The sequence below is a fragment of the Lissotriton vulgaris genome, unplaced genomic scaffold (genome assembly GCF_964263255.1).
Source record: "Lissotriton vulgaris unplaced genomic scaffold, aLisVul1.2 SCAFFOLD_830, whole genome shotgun sequence".
Classification (NCBI taxonomy): domain Eukaryota; kingdom Metazoa; phylum Chordata; class Amphibia; order Caudata; family Salamandridae; genus Lissotriton; species Lissotriton vulgaris.
The window spans coordinates 558999-574847 of record NW_028254425.1 but is presented as its reverse complement, the minus strand read 5'-3'; the positions used below and the strand labels follow the sequence as shown (position 1 = coordinate 574847).

Here is a 15849-nt window from a genome sequence, read left to right as displayed (position 1 = left end):
GCTATGTTAAAACAAATGGCGATGACTTTCACATTTTCTGCATAATCTGTATGGAGAAGTTTGAAATGAAATGATTTGTAAGTATAATTTGATTCGTATATGGCATCATGTATTGGGGATGGGGAAACAGAGGTACCTACATATTACGGGAATGGTAGAAGCTCTGTTATTGATCATGTTTTGGTGACAGAAAATGGTGAAAGTCTAACAGATTCTCTTATTGCTATCCCGAATGCCTCCAGTGATCACACTACCCTGGCATTAGCTCTTAAAATAAAAACTACAAGGCCAAAGAGCATACAATGCCTGAATCAAATTAGAATACAGGGTAAGAATGACCTTACTCTAAGATGGGGAAATGTAGACGGCTCAGCAAAAACCCAGGAAATTATGGCAGATTCACTTAACGATTTTTATTCCAGTACAGACCTTAAGTCTTCCCCGAAGTTTATTATGGTAGCTTTTTGTAAAATTATGGCATGTATTGCTGAGATGCTGGACTGCCAAACCAGAGGGAAAAATAATAGAAACAGGGGCTGGTTTGATACTGAATGCTCACTGATAAACAGAAAATTAAGGAAAGCCTCGCAGGTTTCGCCAAGATATAGGGAAGAAATCAGCAGATTGAGAACCAAGTACAAAAATGTACTTGACAAAAGGAAAATGGAGTTGAAAGGAAAAATTTTGGAAGACCTTCTTCAGGCGGCTGAATTAAATGATAATACCCTTTTCTGGAAAATAATATATCAGCCTTTTCTAAAGTATAGAGAAAACCCTAAGATCGAGATTTTAGTACAAAAGGTGGACTGGATTAAACATTTCAATACTATTTTTAACCCAGAGGGAAGTTCTTTTATGTTGTCTTCCACACATTATTATAAAATTGAACCAGTGAACATTATAGATATAACTTTACAAGAGGTCCCTAACGCTATAAACAAAGCTAGTGGAAAGGTCTCTGGCCCCGACCGGGTCCCAATTGATATATTTAAAGCACACGTCACTTTATGGGCACTGATGTTGACCCAAGTATGTCATTCGACAGTAAAGGGTTTTATTTCAGCCTCGTGGACAGAAAGCACAATAGTCCCCATTTTTAAATAATCGAAGTGATCTGAAATGCTACCGCCCAATATCTCTTCTGGATTCCAGCGCCAAACTAATGGGAAGAATCCTCTTAGGGAGATTAGAACAATGGGCAGAGGAGAAACATATACTCTCTGATACTCAATATGGATTCAGACCTGATATTGGGGCAATAGAACAATGTGTCAATTTACACCTGTTACTAAATAAATATGCGGTAGCCGAGACAGGACAAATGTACCTATGCTTCGCAGATCTGAGTAGTGCGTTCGATCTGGTAAATCATAACAAACTCTGGGAAACACTTGTGGCAATGGATGCCCCACGGGGCATCATTCATTTTCTGTCCCACTTTACAGCAGAGGTACGATACAGCCCCAATGGGGAATGCACAGACAGTTTTAAGGTCAGCCGCAGTATTAGACAGGGTTGTGTCCTCGCCCCCCTGCTCCTCTCGCTCTATATAAATGAGGTGGATGCATGCTTACATGAAACTAAAGCTGATGCCCCCGTGGTTGGCTCTCGCCCCGTCCCTATATTGCTATATGCAGATGATGCAGTCCTCCTTTCAAGAACAGCAAATGGGCTGCAGCTGCTTATAAATAAATTTATAAAATGTATGGAGAAAAAGATATGAAAGTTAATCTTAAAAAAACTGTAGCCATGGTAGCTGGAAAAGGTTGAGTAAAAAAATGATACACCATATTAAAGGGGAGAGGATAGGGGGAGACACAAAATTTTACATACCTAGGTATTCAGTTTACTGTGTCGGGCTCTTGAGAAAGCCAATCGGATATATCAAAATTGAAATTTGCAAGGGTGGTAGAATCGATTTTTTGCTTTTCTAGTAAATGAGGCCAAATAACGATCAGAGAAATGTTGTTGCTGTGTAAAATGGGGGGCATATTATCAACAGTTGGCGATATTTATCGCTAACTGAGCTTAGCGTTAGTTTTTGTAACGCTGCGCTTCACCCAATATTATCGCTGAGATAACGTCCTATTACCAACGTTTATCTCAAAAGCGATAATATTGCAGGCGTTATCATGAATATCGCTGGAAAACCCGCGGTGTTCACGCATTAGCTTGCAAATGCTGTTAGCCATGTTATCCACCTTCCATTGGTTAACATGGCTAAGAACTGGTATTTGCAGGCGTTAGCGTTTGGCGATATTCGCGCTTAGCGCAAATATTTCCATCGCTTCGCCTTTCTTGGTAATAGGCGATAGCGATGTTAGCGACCGCTGTCAGTCGCTAACGGGTTGGGTACGCCCACTTTGCATGTCATTAGCGATAAATATCGCTGACATGCAAAGCGGGCCCCAAACCGGTCGATATCGCTTACAAGCTGTCGCTAACTGGTGTTAGCGACAGCTTGGTAATAGGGCGATGGAATTATCGTCGCTTAGCGGTCAAAAACGGCCGCTAAAGCTGCGATAATTCAATATCGCCACCCTTGGTAATATGCCCCCAAATGTTTACCAAGTGCTGGTTACGGTGCTCCCTTATGGGGTTACACAAATTGTGCAAAATTAGACTCTAGGAAATCTGTTTTTGGCACGTTTATAGGCAATATCAAAATCTACCCCATCGTACATATCACATAAGGAACTGGCTGTCCCTTGGCTAAAAGATGACCTATACATCAGGCCTACTATCCTATGGCATAATATATGGAGACAAATAGGGACAGTTTGCGAAGGAGATCCTTCTAGACTGTCTCAAGCTAGATGCCTGGAAGAAGAATAAATGCCGTCCATTTGGATGTGTGTCTGAGAAACCTGGATCCGGATATAGGCGTAACTGATACAGCCACAATTCTTATTTTCTCGAAAAAAGAGGTTAGGACCATACTTATGGGACAAAGGGAAAAGGTCAGAGAACTAAATGATAGTAAAAAAAAACCTTGGTAGCTTGATACCTGCAGCAGTGTGAGCATGAGGGTCAGCCTTACTATCTGACAGCGGTCAAAAATGGCCCACATAGATTCTGTCTCGCCAGACTGCGCTTAGACACACTCCCTGTACAGGTTGCCTTCCCAAAAAGTGTGACATGGACTAAAAACGATCCAAATTGTTTGTGTGATGGCAAATCCCGACCGAGCAAAATGCACTTGATCTTATTTTGTAGTTTTTATAAAGACCTAAGGAAACGCTTTTTAGCGCCACTGTTTAAAAGTGGCAATTATTATTTTTATTAGAATGCTTTTAATTATTTATGTGCCCTGGAAAAAAGTAATATCTGCTTGTCTGAACGTTTATTACGATGGCCATAGGAAGAAGGAAAAAATTAGCATACCTCAAGGCCTTAACTTATGAGCAACTAGACTAACCGGTTCCCCCCAATTGTCGATTAAAAATATGACTACAATGACTCAATGATCGGGAAACCGGGAAGGGTCTGAAGCCTCTGTCGGTTTCTAAGAGACGATTTTATGATGCTGAATTATAACTGATTGAGGGTACTACCGCTAGAATTGTATTTTTAATATTTGATTATGCTTATGAACTGTTTTTAATTTATTTTTGTGACTATGCTGTATTATTGCACACTTTTATGGTTTTTATATTAATAAACCGAATAAAGTTTTTGAATGAATGAATGAATGAATGAATGAATGAACAATACTCATGACGTCACAAAACACATTATTTGTAAGAAGTGCATGGTAGAGTGTAGAGATATAGTTAATGTAGTGTAGTGAGTGACATACACAGCACTGTGTATGGAGGTGCACGACTTATATTGATTTGAACGTGTTGGTTAAATTATAATAATAAGGTGTAAGTTTAGAATTATTTTAATTTGTGTAGTTTAAGTTTTGTTTGTATAGAAATAATATATACAGTTACAGTTAACTATAAATTTAAGGTATAACTATACCTTTAGCATTTCTAATATTTGTATAGTTTAAGTTTGGTTTGTATAGAAGGAATAAAAAAAAAATTTCCTAACTATAAAATAGGTTTACCCTTTGTTGTTTTATCACTGAATTTGAATGTTTTAAAAAAAAATGTGTTTCAAATCATAGACTCCAAATTTGGTCAAGTGGAGTGGCGTTAAGGTGAGTGCAGTCGTGTACAGTAGAGTGGAGGAGATGCTCGTATAGTGCACTGGCATAGATTGGAATGGAGTACAGTGGAGAGGAGTAGAGTGGAGTGGAGTGGCATAGTTTACAGTGGAGAAGCGTGTCGTAGAGTACAGTGGTGGTTTGTATAGTAAATTGGCATGAGTTGAGTAGGGGTGAGTAAAGTGTTATATATTGGCGTGGTGTGTTGTACATTACAGTGGAGTTATGTGTTGTAGAGTGTTGGAAGGTTTCGTAGAGTGGAGTGTTGTACAGGGGAGTGTAGTGGCATAAGTGAAGTAGAAGGTTTACAGTGTAGTGTAGGTGTATACTGTGTAAGTACAGTGGCGTAGAGTGCAGTTCAGTCTTGTAGAGTGGAGTTGCAAAGAGTGGAGTAGAGTGGAGCGGTGAAGAGTGGAGTGTTCTACAGTGCCATAGAGTGGGGTTAAGTGTTGCGTAGTGGAATAGAGTGGAGTGGAGTCCAGTGAAGTGGATAGCGTAGAGTGGATTAACAGGTTGCAGAGTAGTGTGCCGTGCACTGGAGTAGAGTGGACTGGCATGGCATACAAGGTACAAAGTGAAGTAAAGTGTTGTAGGGTGGAGTGGGGTATGGTACAGTGGAGTTGACTGGCATGTTGTAGGGTGTGAAAACTGTTGTGCAGTCGTTGAGTGCCACAGAGTGGATTACAGTGTTTTGCTGTGGAGTTGCATGGAGTACAGTACCGTCCGGTAAGGTGGAGTGACATAGACCGCCATAGAGTTGAGTGGCACATAGTAGCCTACAGTGGAGTGGTGTAGCATGAAGTAATGGAGTAGAGTGGAGTAGTGTCTCATAGAGAGGTATATAGTAAAATTAGGTGAAGCGGCGTAGAGGGACTTGCATAGAGTGTTGTAGAGTGTTGTACAGTGGTATAGAATAAAGTAGAGTTCTGTACACTGTATTTGTATTTGTAGGTATACTTATAGAGCGCAGACCTGTCACCCAGAGGGCATCCTGGCGCTTACAATTCGGACAAATCCGCTTTGCGCTGCTCAGACATTTCTAGGGAAAAGATGCGTTTTTAGCGCTTTCCTAAACGGGAGGTAGTCCCTATGGCTTCTCAGAGAGAATGGTAGGGAGTTCCAAAGTTTGGCCGCTGCTACACTAAACGAGCGGCCACCCATCCTAACTCTCTGGAACCTCGGGACCACAAGCAGTTGTGCCGAAGAAGAGCGAAGGAGCCGCGGGGCCGAGTACCAGGCGAACATATTCTGTAAGGGCACTGGGCCTTGTTGATGTACCGCCTTAAACACCAGGCACGCCGCTTTATACAGTACACGCAAGTGCACCGGCAACCAGTGAAGGTCCATTAAAGCTTGAGTGGAGGAGCTGAGGTTAGGGCGAGAAAGAGCCAGCTTGGCAGCCATATTCTGCACCCGTTGTTACTTCCCCAACAGATTTTTTGGGGCCTCCAGAAGTAGCGCATTACAGTAGTCTAAGCGACTCAGTATGGTCCCGCGAACTACTTCTGGTCTGGCTTGGGCGGGGAGGAGGGGCAGAACTTTACGCAACATGCGCAGCAGCATCATGCATGAAGCGATGGTCTTATGGACGTGCAAGTCAAGTTGTAAATTTGGGCCAAAGATCACCCCCAGATTGCGAGCTGACTCCGCAGCCGATACTGGCTCAGGGAAAGTGGCAGGCAAAAAGTTCTCTGGGAGTGTCCGCGGGATCCGGTCCATGGAGCAATAGAGCACCTCGGTCTTTGTGCTGTTAAGTTGTAGGGAATTGGCCCGCAGCCAATCCGCTGTGGCTGCCATACAACAGTGAAATGTCTCCAGCGGGACCGCGTTATTACCTTCCAAGGAAAAGACCAGCTGTGTGTCATCGGCGTAATTAAAAGCCGAGATGCCGAAAGATTTTATAAGCCGGACCAAAGGGCGGAGGTACAGATTAAAAAGTATCGGGCTGATGGCCGAGCCCTGAGGAACCCCCTGCCCTACTTTCCGTGGCTCCGATTGAAATGGAGGAAGCGCGACCAGCTGCTGCCGGTTGCTAAGATAAGATACCAGCCAGTCTCTTGCCCTCGCTGTGACCCCGCACTTCTCAAGCCTCCTAATGAGGGTCCGATGGCAAACCGTATTGAACGCGGCCGACATGTCGAGCAGCACCAGAAAGGCTGCCCGACCACTGTCGACACGCGAGCGGAGATTGTCCAATACGGTGACCAGTGCGGATTCAGTCCCATTCCCAGGGCGGAAGCCAAACTGTGTCTCATCGAACCATCCAATTTCTTCCAGGAAGCCAGACAGGGAGCGGGTCACCCATTTTTCCACGATCTTAATAGGAAAGGGGAGCAAAGAGATAGGCCTATAATTGGAAAGACAGGCAGGGTCCAGCGTTGGTTTCTTCAGCAGTGGTGACACGACAGCCAGCTTCCAGCACTCGGGAACAGTTGCCAACTTCAGGGATTGGAGGCAGACGGAGTACAAAGGCTGGAAAAGTTCCGCCTGAAAGGCCTTCCAGAATTTGGGTGGCAATGGGTCGAGCGGAGAGCCCGATGACACTGTGTGTGCCATGCTACAAAATTCCTCAATGGAGGGACTGGGGAAGAGTCTTAGTTGGGGTCGACTGGAAAAAATATCAGGAGCTCCCAAGCTAAGAACTGGATCACTCGGCTGGGGTCGACTGGGTGACCGGTCCGGAGCTCCCAAACCGGGGCCAAAGACAACCGGCCGGGGTCGACTGGATGGGCTAACACTGGTATTGACTGGAGTGCATTGTTGTACACTGTAGTGTTAAGAGTAGAGTATTGTGTGGTAGAGTGGAGGGGAGTAAACTGTTAAGTGGAGTACAGTGTTGTTGAGCAGAGTACAGTGGAGTGGCATGGAGTGGATTTGGGTAGAGTGAAGTGTCAGACAATGGAATAGCGTAGAGTGGCATTGTATGAAATAGGGTACAGTGGAGTAGCGTCAAGTGGAAGGGTGTACAGTGGAGTTGCGTAGAATGGAGTGAAATAGAGTATTATGGTGTACAGTACAGTGGTGTGGTGTGACGTGGCATACAGAAGATAAGCATAGAGTGGAGTTGCATATAGGGGAGTGATGTAGAGTGAAATTGCGTAGGATGTATCAGAATAGCATGGAGTGGCATAGATTGGAGTGTGGTCCTTGAAACAGACAAAGCAGGAAAGTGGGTGAAATTATGTAAATGGTCATTTTTGGCCACCTCTCCGGGGCTAACATATTAATAATGTGTGTGAGGGGCTTCACCTTCGCCACGCAGTCTCCCTGGGGCACAAATACAATCATGAAGAGGGTCCATTGTGGACACCCAGCCCCGGGGACCACCACCTCCCAGGGCTTCCTTAAGAAAGGAGGGCGCCCCCCTCGTGGAGCCTCACCACCCCCTTTTGTACTGCTTTTGGCCGCCGTAAGTGTGGCAGGGTATGCTCAGACGTGAGTCCCTTGCTCACTTTGCCACTGGATTCAAGCAAGCCGGGCTGAAGACGGCTGGAATGATAGAAACCGGTCCTTAGAAGCTTCTTTCCGGTCCAGGGAAGACATGGCTTGGCAGGTGGGCTGGACTGTTCTCATGAGGCACAGGGTCAGACTGATTTGCATATAGCCATGTCTGAACTGGGGTGGCAGAGTGGGATAAAGAACGGTAATGGATTAAACCCAGATCTTTTGACTGGGTGTGAGTGTTTGATTGATTCAGATGCTCCGTCCATCACCACCCCCTTTTGTATTACATGGTCCCGGGCACGGCCACTAGGTGGGAGCGGGAAATCCGTTACGCTCGCGGATTTTGCGGATTTTTGGGAAATCAGCAATCCGCGAATTTTACGGATTTCCCGCAAAATCCGCAAAAAAAAATCCACGAACGTAACGGGTTCAAAAGTTGAACCCCCACTCATGCAACTATTTTACAATGGCGCCAGCAAGCTGCCAGCGCCGTTGTAAAATAGTTACAAAGTTAGCTTGCACAGGAACCACTAGATAAAACGAAGCAGGTGCTGCTTTATTTTATCTCAGTGCTTCCTGTGCAAGCTAACTTTGTAACTATTTTACAACGGCGCTGGCAGCTTGCTGGCGCCATTGTAAAATAGTTGCATGGCTGGGCACAGGTCAGGTCTGCAGCTCACTCAAGGGACCCCTGCGCCCTTCGGGGCGATTGCATAGTAACACACACATGGTCGCTCGAACTAGTTGATGCTCAAATTCAGTGACTCATTCATTAGCCCAAAAACAATCGTGAGCGTCATCGAGGCTGGACAAGTGTGCCTTCTTCCCAAATCTACCGTGGAAAATCAGCTGTGATGCTGGATAGGCTTTGCATCCTTGACTTTCACGAGCGCAATACCCGAGCTTCTTTCTCTTCATCTGCTGAACTGATCTTTCTCTGACCTTTTATTCACACAAGAGGCACATACCCTACTGGGCACATTGTGTTCGCAGGGGTTTCTGCAAGTTCGCACGCGTTTTGTACAATTTCGCAATTTGCGAAATTGTACAAAACCCTCGCGAACTTGCAGAAACCCGTGCGAACATAAAAAAAAATCCGCAAATTCGCGGGAATTCGCGGATTTTGCGGATTGCGAGTTCGCAAATCCGCAAAATTCGCGAACGCGAGATTCGCAAAATTCGCCCATACCTAACGGCCACCCCCCAGGGCCCACTCCAGCAATGTACCAGGGTGCCCACCCCCAGGACATTGCAGTTTCCTATCGTGGCAAACCTGCTCTGCTTTCAGCAAGCAAGAGCAAAATTGCTCTTGAATGCTGAAAGCAGAGCCATGTCTGTTTCCCTGCTCGCTGTGAAGCTTGCAGGGAAACAAACACTTTGCTTTGGGATCCAAGAAGCTGCATGTCAGCAGCACCCTGGATCCCAAAGCAGTGCCGGCTCCCACAGGAGGGGGGGGAACCGGCAGGGACCACCGGGTCCTTCAGACTCCCCCCGTGGCCCCCAACGGAGAGCCGAGGTGATGGGGTCCCTGAAGTCAAAATCGGCATGGGGGAGGGGTTGGTGCACAGCCCCCTCCCTTTCTATTCAAATTTTTTTTTATGGAAGACTCGTCCCAGGGGGACGGGGTCCCTGAGGCTGAAATTGACCTCAGGAAAGGGGACACAGGGCCCCTCTTTTTTCTTTAAAAGGCCCGCAAATCACTGGAGGCCCGCCCCCTTTCTCCAGTACTTCGCAAACATGCCTCCTGGCTCGCTCCTGGTTGAGGGATGAAGTCCTCTTGGCTGCTTAGGAGTCAACTAGACCGCCTGTTAACTCCAGTGAGACCCAAACAGTAGGATTACTGAGAGGTGGTCGGAGGCCACGTCCCTTTTCTCAACCACTCTACAAAAGCGCATCTCAGCGCACTGCTTGTGGGGGGATGAGGTCCCCTAGCCTCCTGCGGGCCTTAGGACTAAAGTTGACTTCTTCCCACAACGAATAGTGCGCCAGGATGTGTGTTTGCAGAGTAGGTGAAGAAAAGGGGCGTGGCCTCCGACAACCTCTCAGCAAACTACCTGTGTGGATCTTACTGGAGGTAACAGGAGGGCAAGTTGGCGCCCCCAAGGACCCTAAAGAGCCAAGAGAACTTCCTATCCCATCTAGTAGAGAGCCAGGAGGTGCGTTTGAAGAGTGCCGGAGAAAGGGAGCGTTGGCGCTAGGCTGCCAAGTTTAGCACCAGCACAGGGGGAAACACAGGGCTGCACCATTTTATAGTAAATATGGTGCAGCCGTGCGTTTCAAAAGTGACGAAGTGCGTTGATAGCCTTTTTGGCTTAACAACACGCTTTGCCACTTTCTTGTAAATATGCCCTTAACGGTTGAAGTATTGTTATAGTTAGGTGTTCAGTAACAACACATCATTTTAAACACTAAAAACCACAGAAATTCAGCAGTTATAGTTATATGTATCTTAATTTTCTCTTCAATAATTTTATTTGAAATGTTGCAGTGATATTATCAATTATGTCCTAGAAGATGTCGTGAGTGATGTAATATGTGGGGTAGTTAGCAGTGCATGGCGAGGGTGCGAGTCTCATCCTAACTTTCGATCCATAATACAAGACACTGTCATCTCAAAAAGGATCCTGGCAACGCTCTGCTCACAAGAGATGTGAGCTCTTCAGCCTCTCAGAAACCCGCTTCATCCCTGCAGCCCACCTATCAGCTAACTCCAGGGAGGAAATGTGAGCATGTTACACGGTATGAGAGATCTGGATGCAAGGATTACATTTACGCCTGCCTGTTTGATAACCTAAGTATCTTCATTCGCTATTCCTCATTCTGCTGGGGCAAGAAATCTGAGAGTGAAGAAAGCGCCCACCTTGAACACAAGAAATTCAAATCCTGCAGTCACACTTGCATCCTTTTCTGCAGTGGCCCCTGCACTCTGGACCACTCCCCTCAATGAACTCAGATGAGAAGACTGTGGCATTTCCCAAAAGAAAGCTCAGAAAGTTTCTCTTTAAACAACACTGGATTGCTTTAATTATGCCTTTGCAACTGCTCTGCGAGGCATCAGGCATGCTGTATTCAGGTGGGGACTTGAAGCTCATATTTTTAATTGGCTTATGTCATTGTCCAATGTAAACTGTGGCTGTCTATTGGTCAAAAGGCTTAGTAGTCCCTCCTTAGTACCGCCTTGTCCCATTTTGTAACCTCCAATAGCGACACCCCCTGTTACCAGTGTAGTTACCAGGGTGACCAGGGTCAGCGGACTCGATAATTCTCGCCCCGGTGCCTACTCTAACCAGGGGTCCCACTCAGCAACTCTGGGCATTAGCTTGCCTAATCTCCACAACGACCCCATCAACGCCGGGGATGCCTGGCTCCACCTTGGGGACTCCCAGTGGGGACCATCCCACAGGGAAAGCCAGGACGGGTTCCCCAGCGGTAAACCACGCCAGGATACTCCGGTAGTAATTGTGCGCGTTACAAAACAGCATATAACATAACATAACAGTTACTTGGTGGGCTTCGAGCACTACTTTCTCAAATAGCTTTGTCCTGCCTGTTGTTAGGACACGCTCTCTCCCAATGCTTTTTTATATTTATAGCACGGCCGCCAAACGCATTTGCATTTGCAAGAGTTTAAGCTATTAGCATTGTAAAAGACAATGCCTTATATGTATCTGTTTTAAAAACCACACTTCAATAAAAGGCATTGGCATTTACAATGCTAATAGCTCAAACTCTCGTAAATGTGAGACTTTTCTTCTGCTCTCCTATTCTTTACTCATTATACTTTTCCTTCTACCTGCCCAGTCTCAGTTCTTTCTCACTTCTCAAATGGTTATTATTGTGATAAATGAATACAATTTTTCCTTTTCATTTACTTTTCCCTTAGCTGTCAAATGTACACCTAAGTCTTCTCAGATAGGTTTATTGTTAAGCATGCTGGCACACTGTGCGTGTGCCCCCCCCGAATATATCGAGTCAATAATTTTGATGAGACAGAATATCAAAAATAAAATCTCAATCTGTAAGTCTAGATTTTCTATACTTTTCTTCACCTAACTTCATGTATACGTGACTACCCAGTACACGTATCTTCAAGGTACGTTGATGAGGAATTAGAAATAGTAAATGTATACTTCCCGATATGCACTTATCATTCGATATTTTGTCCCACGATATTCCATTCTCGATATTAGTATGCCACAATATTGTTGGTGTTAATATTCAGTAGTACTATCACAATAGTATAGTGTTATAATGCATGGACTTCACACAATTCCTGGATGAATGCCTGTTTCGAATTTCTTTATAATCGGTGACTTTTGATGCACTCAGTTGCTGAATAAAAAAAGACATGAGAACTCAACAGTAATAACTTATTGCAGTTGAGTTCTGATGTCACTGCCAGAGCCAGCAACCGATGTGAAAGGCAGGGTAGAGCATTGAGCAGCTGCTTAAAGCAACAAAAATGAAACATTGCTTTTCCTTCGTCTGCTCTATACTTCTAGCTTACAGTGTCTAGCAGATAGAACATGATTCTTTTTTGCATTCCTTCGATAATTATAGAAAAGTTAGTACCTTCCTACATGTTTCCATACAGTCTGAACTACTGCAGCTTTTTTTTACTGATTTGCATTGAACTGTTTATAATATCTTTTTGTAACAAATATCTAACAGGTTTTTGATGTGTTAAATTTTGCACTAGAGGTTCTGTTTTAATACTTTATATTTGCATACATGCACTATTAAAATTGATGTAAGTATCTTGAGAGGTAAGCAAATCCAATAGTCGTAGGTATTCTTAAGTAGGTTTATTAGTTATAAGTTAAGTAGTAAGGAAGGCCCCACCGGGAGCAGCATCCAGCTGCTCAGCCCCACTCACTCAGACTGATCACACATTCAAACCATGCATACACGAACATTCTAATGACATCACACTCACAGGCTGAGCAGCATGGAAGGAGAGGAGTCAGAATATAACACATCTCCCTCCTTTAAAACAATGAAAACTAAATAAAGCAAGAGAAAATAAATACAGTATGCCCTGACGATGACAAGGTCAGGATTTCAAATAAGCAGTTAACAAAAATAAATGAATGACTACAAATAAAAATTATGGAATAGCAATATAGCATAATATAGGAATTCTTGCACAAAACATGAAAAGAGGCATAATATCACCTCGCACAAAACCAATGCAAAAACATCACATAACAATTCAATCTGACAAATTGGACCTCACCTAACCCCCATCCCCCACCACAAACCAAAACCCTAAATAAAACAAATCATGTCAGTTGGCCAGACTGTCACGAAAAGCAATAAACAGGGAACCAAAACTAAATAAAAATGGCGCCCCAAAGAATAACAAAGACAGGACGCAGAAGTTCTAAACTAAGCAAAACACTGCACAACACAGTCTACAATAGAACACCACAAGGGTAGAACAAACGGCATGGGGTGTACCCAAAACACATATCAAAGGGGTACATAACTTCCCAACACACTGGATACACGAGTCCCCGAAACACACCTAAAATAAAACACACAGCACAAGGTGCATGACTCCTAGTGCATGGGGTACATGACTCCCCAACTTAATGTACTCAAATTACAACACTCTGCACGGGGTACATGACTCCCCAAATGACTTTTCAAACACATATCAAGGCAAAACAAACTTCAAAGGGTACATGACACCCAGCTCACGGGGTACATGACTCCCCAGCGGCTCTCTGTATAACTGAACACCTCTAACTGAATAGAGCACTTACGTGGTTCAACAATATAAATCATGTATAAAACTGAGCATGAACAGAACTGAGCACTCTGCAGCCCCATATAATTCAACCTGAAACGGATGGAGCGCCTCAAAAAATGAGCATTTATGTGACTCTGCAAAAGATACACTCTAAAAGTCCAAACTGGAAAAACTAATCTTCAGAAAATTCAAAATAGAATTGAGCACAAAAGTGGTTCAATACAATAAAAGAAAATGTAGTCCCTGCACGACTCCTCACAGTAAAAATGTGAACCCTTCTATTGGAATAGAGCACTAAGAAAAAGTGGTTCATCAAAAACATGCAGCATAAATAAATCTCATCACCTACCAAAAATAGTTTCCAAAACGTATTGCAGTATCATACGCTCCTACTAATAATCACTAGAAATACCTTAAATTGAGCATCCCAACTCAAATTGCGCACTTATATGGCTCAACCAATTAAAGCAAATACAACTAGGGAATGAACACCTCAAATAAATTGAGCACATATGTGGTTCACTACAATAAAATAGAAATCTAGCACTTCCACGACTCAACACAGGGTACACGACTTCCATGACTACCCCAAACGCACACCAAAATTTAACATGGTATAGATTATGTGACGTCCATATCAACAATTTGCAGCAGTTCTATAAATTTTAGCACAACATAGTAGGCACAACTATATGCATAAGCTACAAGTCTGAAGGCAACCACATAAAATAAATAATAAAAGTAGACATCATGTCACAATAAACAGCTCCACTTCTCCAGCAAGGCCAGTAACATTTGTTAAGAGCTTCATGCGGGCCTAAGTTTCACAAAGGGACGTGAAATAATGCATCAGAAATAACACTCAAAGATTTGAATATACAGTTTCTAAATCGTGTGGATAATATTTTCCTGTAGAAGTGCAATGATTAAAAATAAACGCTAGGTGGCGCAGTTGGAAAAGAAACAAAAATGCAGTACTTCATACGTGTCCAATATTAAGGTGAATATTGTCGAAATCGTAATGTTTGAAAGTCCAAAGAAGACAGCTCCGGTGAGCGAGCTCTCACCGAGGGGAACATCAAAACTCGTGTGGTAGTCTCAAAAATTCATCCATGTTAAAATGTACAGTGAAACAGTACCTTCCTCTTGAAAACACTTGGGAAATCCGCTCGGTATAACTGAGAGGAACAGGAGCACAATGAAGGCAGGACTTAAATGCTCAGTCATTCGTAATCTCAACGCTCCATGGCGCTGCCATGACAGTTGTTGCCTATGATGCACGTACGTGCGCATAAAAACACTGCGTGAACTTGACCCTTCGTGACGCTGTCGTGACCTGAGAAGAGGTGTGTCCATAGATGACGATGCGCTCTACAGAATCACCAATATCGTGGAAATATTCTGTTGCATCATCATTCAGCACACAGCCGGCCAAGAAGAAGATCTTCAGCTGAAGAAAACGAGGCAAAGCACAGCACGTTTCATATGGCAATAGATTTCCAGGCATACCAGCCACGCAATGTCCATTACTGCTTCACGCTGAGACTCGGCCCAGATAATTAAAACTGCAAGTTTAAAACCCAATAGGCCACACAAAGTCCAACGCTTGAAACATAACTTTATGGATGTCTTCATTAGGCTGTCAGATGTAACATGACACCGGTGGGGCATTAAAAGCGTTGCTTGTCTTTTTTTTAAAGCTTTTCTTCATATCTTTGTAGTTCCATGTTTCAAATATGGTTCCTGCACGCGTAGTTCTTTCACGATCGTCGCCACTGTTAAAATTGATGAAAGTATCTTGAGAGGTAAGCAAATCCAATAGTCGAGGGAAGGAGAAGACCAGAATATAACATGCACTCTCATATGCCAGAGCTAGGCACCAAGGTTTTAAGGGGTTTGTGAGGAATGTGATAATGTGTCCATCTAATACATGGGATAAAGTACCCCCTGCCATACATGATAAGGATATTGCAAGTCACCTCGTAATTCCATAACCTTATAAAGGAACTTAACCTTCTGCCCTATCCCTTTATATTGTTCTGGAACTCCTTAGACTTGCAATATCCTTATAATGTATGGCGGGGGTACTTTTTCCCTTATATATAATTAACCTTAACTAAATAAATAAATCCAGGTGATCCAGGGATATCCTCATGACACCAGCCGTAACCGCAATCCTGCTAGCACAACATTGCTGAAAGAAAGGTAATTCATGTTACAGGTCTAGAAATAATGTGTTGTTGTTCTTTATTCTCAGGTGGGTTCACGTCACTCTGTCATGGTGGGTGCTCTGATGTGTATTCTTCTGGGAGTGTCCCCCAGGGCGGTGGAGATTCTGAGCACCATTCCAATAGCAGTGCACGGTAAGTAATATCAGTATTAGTCATAATGCTAAGCTCAGTATGAAAACACAGACTGAAAACAACAAGTTTCCACCACTAGAAGCAAAAAACTGGTGTGCAAGAGCGACAACACAGCATTCTGGGAAAAATAC

At 43.9% G+C, this 15849-nt stretch overlaps 1 protein-coding gene across 1 annotated transcript in view; it reads left to right on the top strand.

Moving 5' to 3' along the window:
- LOC147659533 (solute carrier family 23 member 3-like) overlaps window positions 1–15849 on the top strand; it is a 260327-nt gene that overhangs the window by 191718 nt on the left and 52760 nt on the right. The window contains exon 9 of the mRNA XM_086951665.1: window positions 15613–15718. Within this exon, the coding sequence (XP_086807791.1) occupies window positions 15613–15718 (106 nt within the window). The remainder of the gene's footprint in view (window positions 1–15612; window positions 15719–15849) is intronic.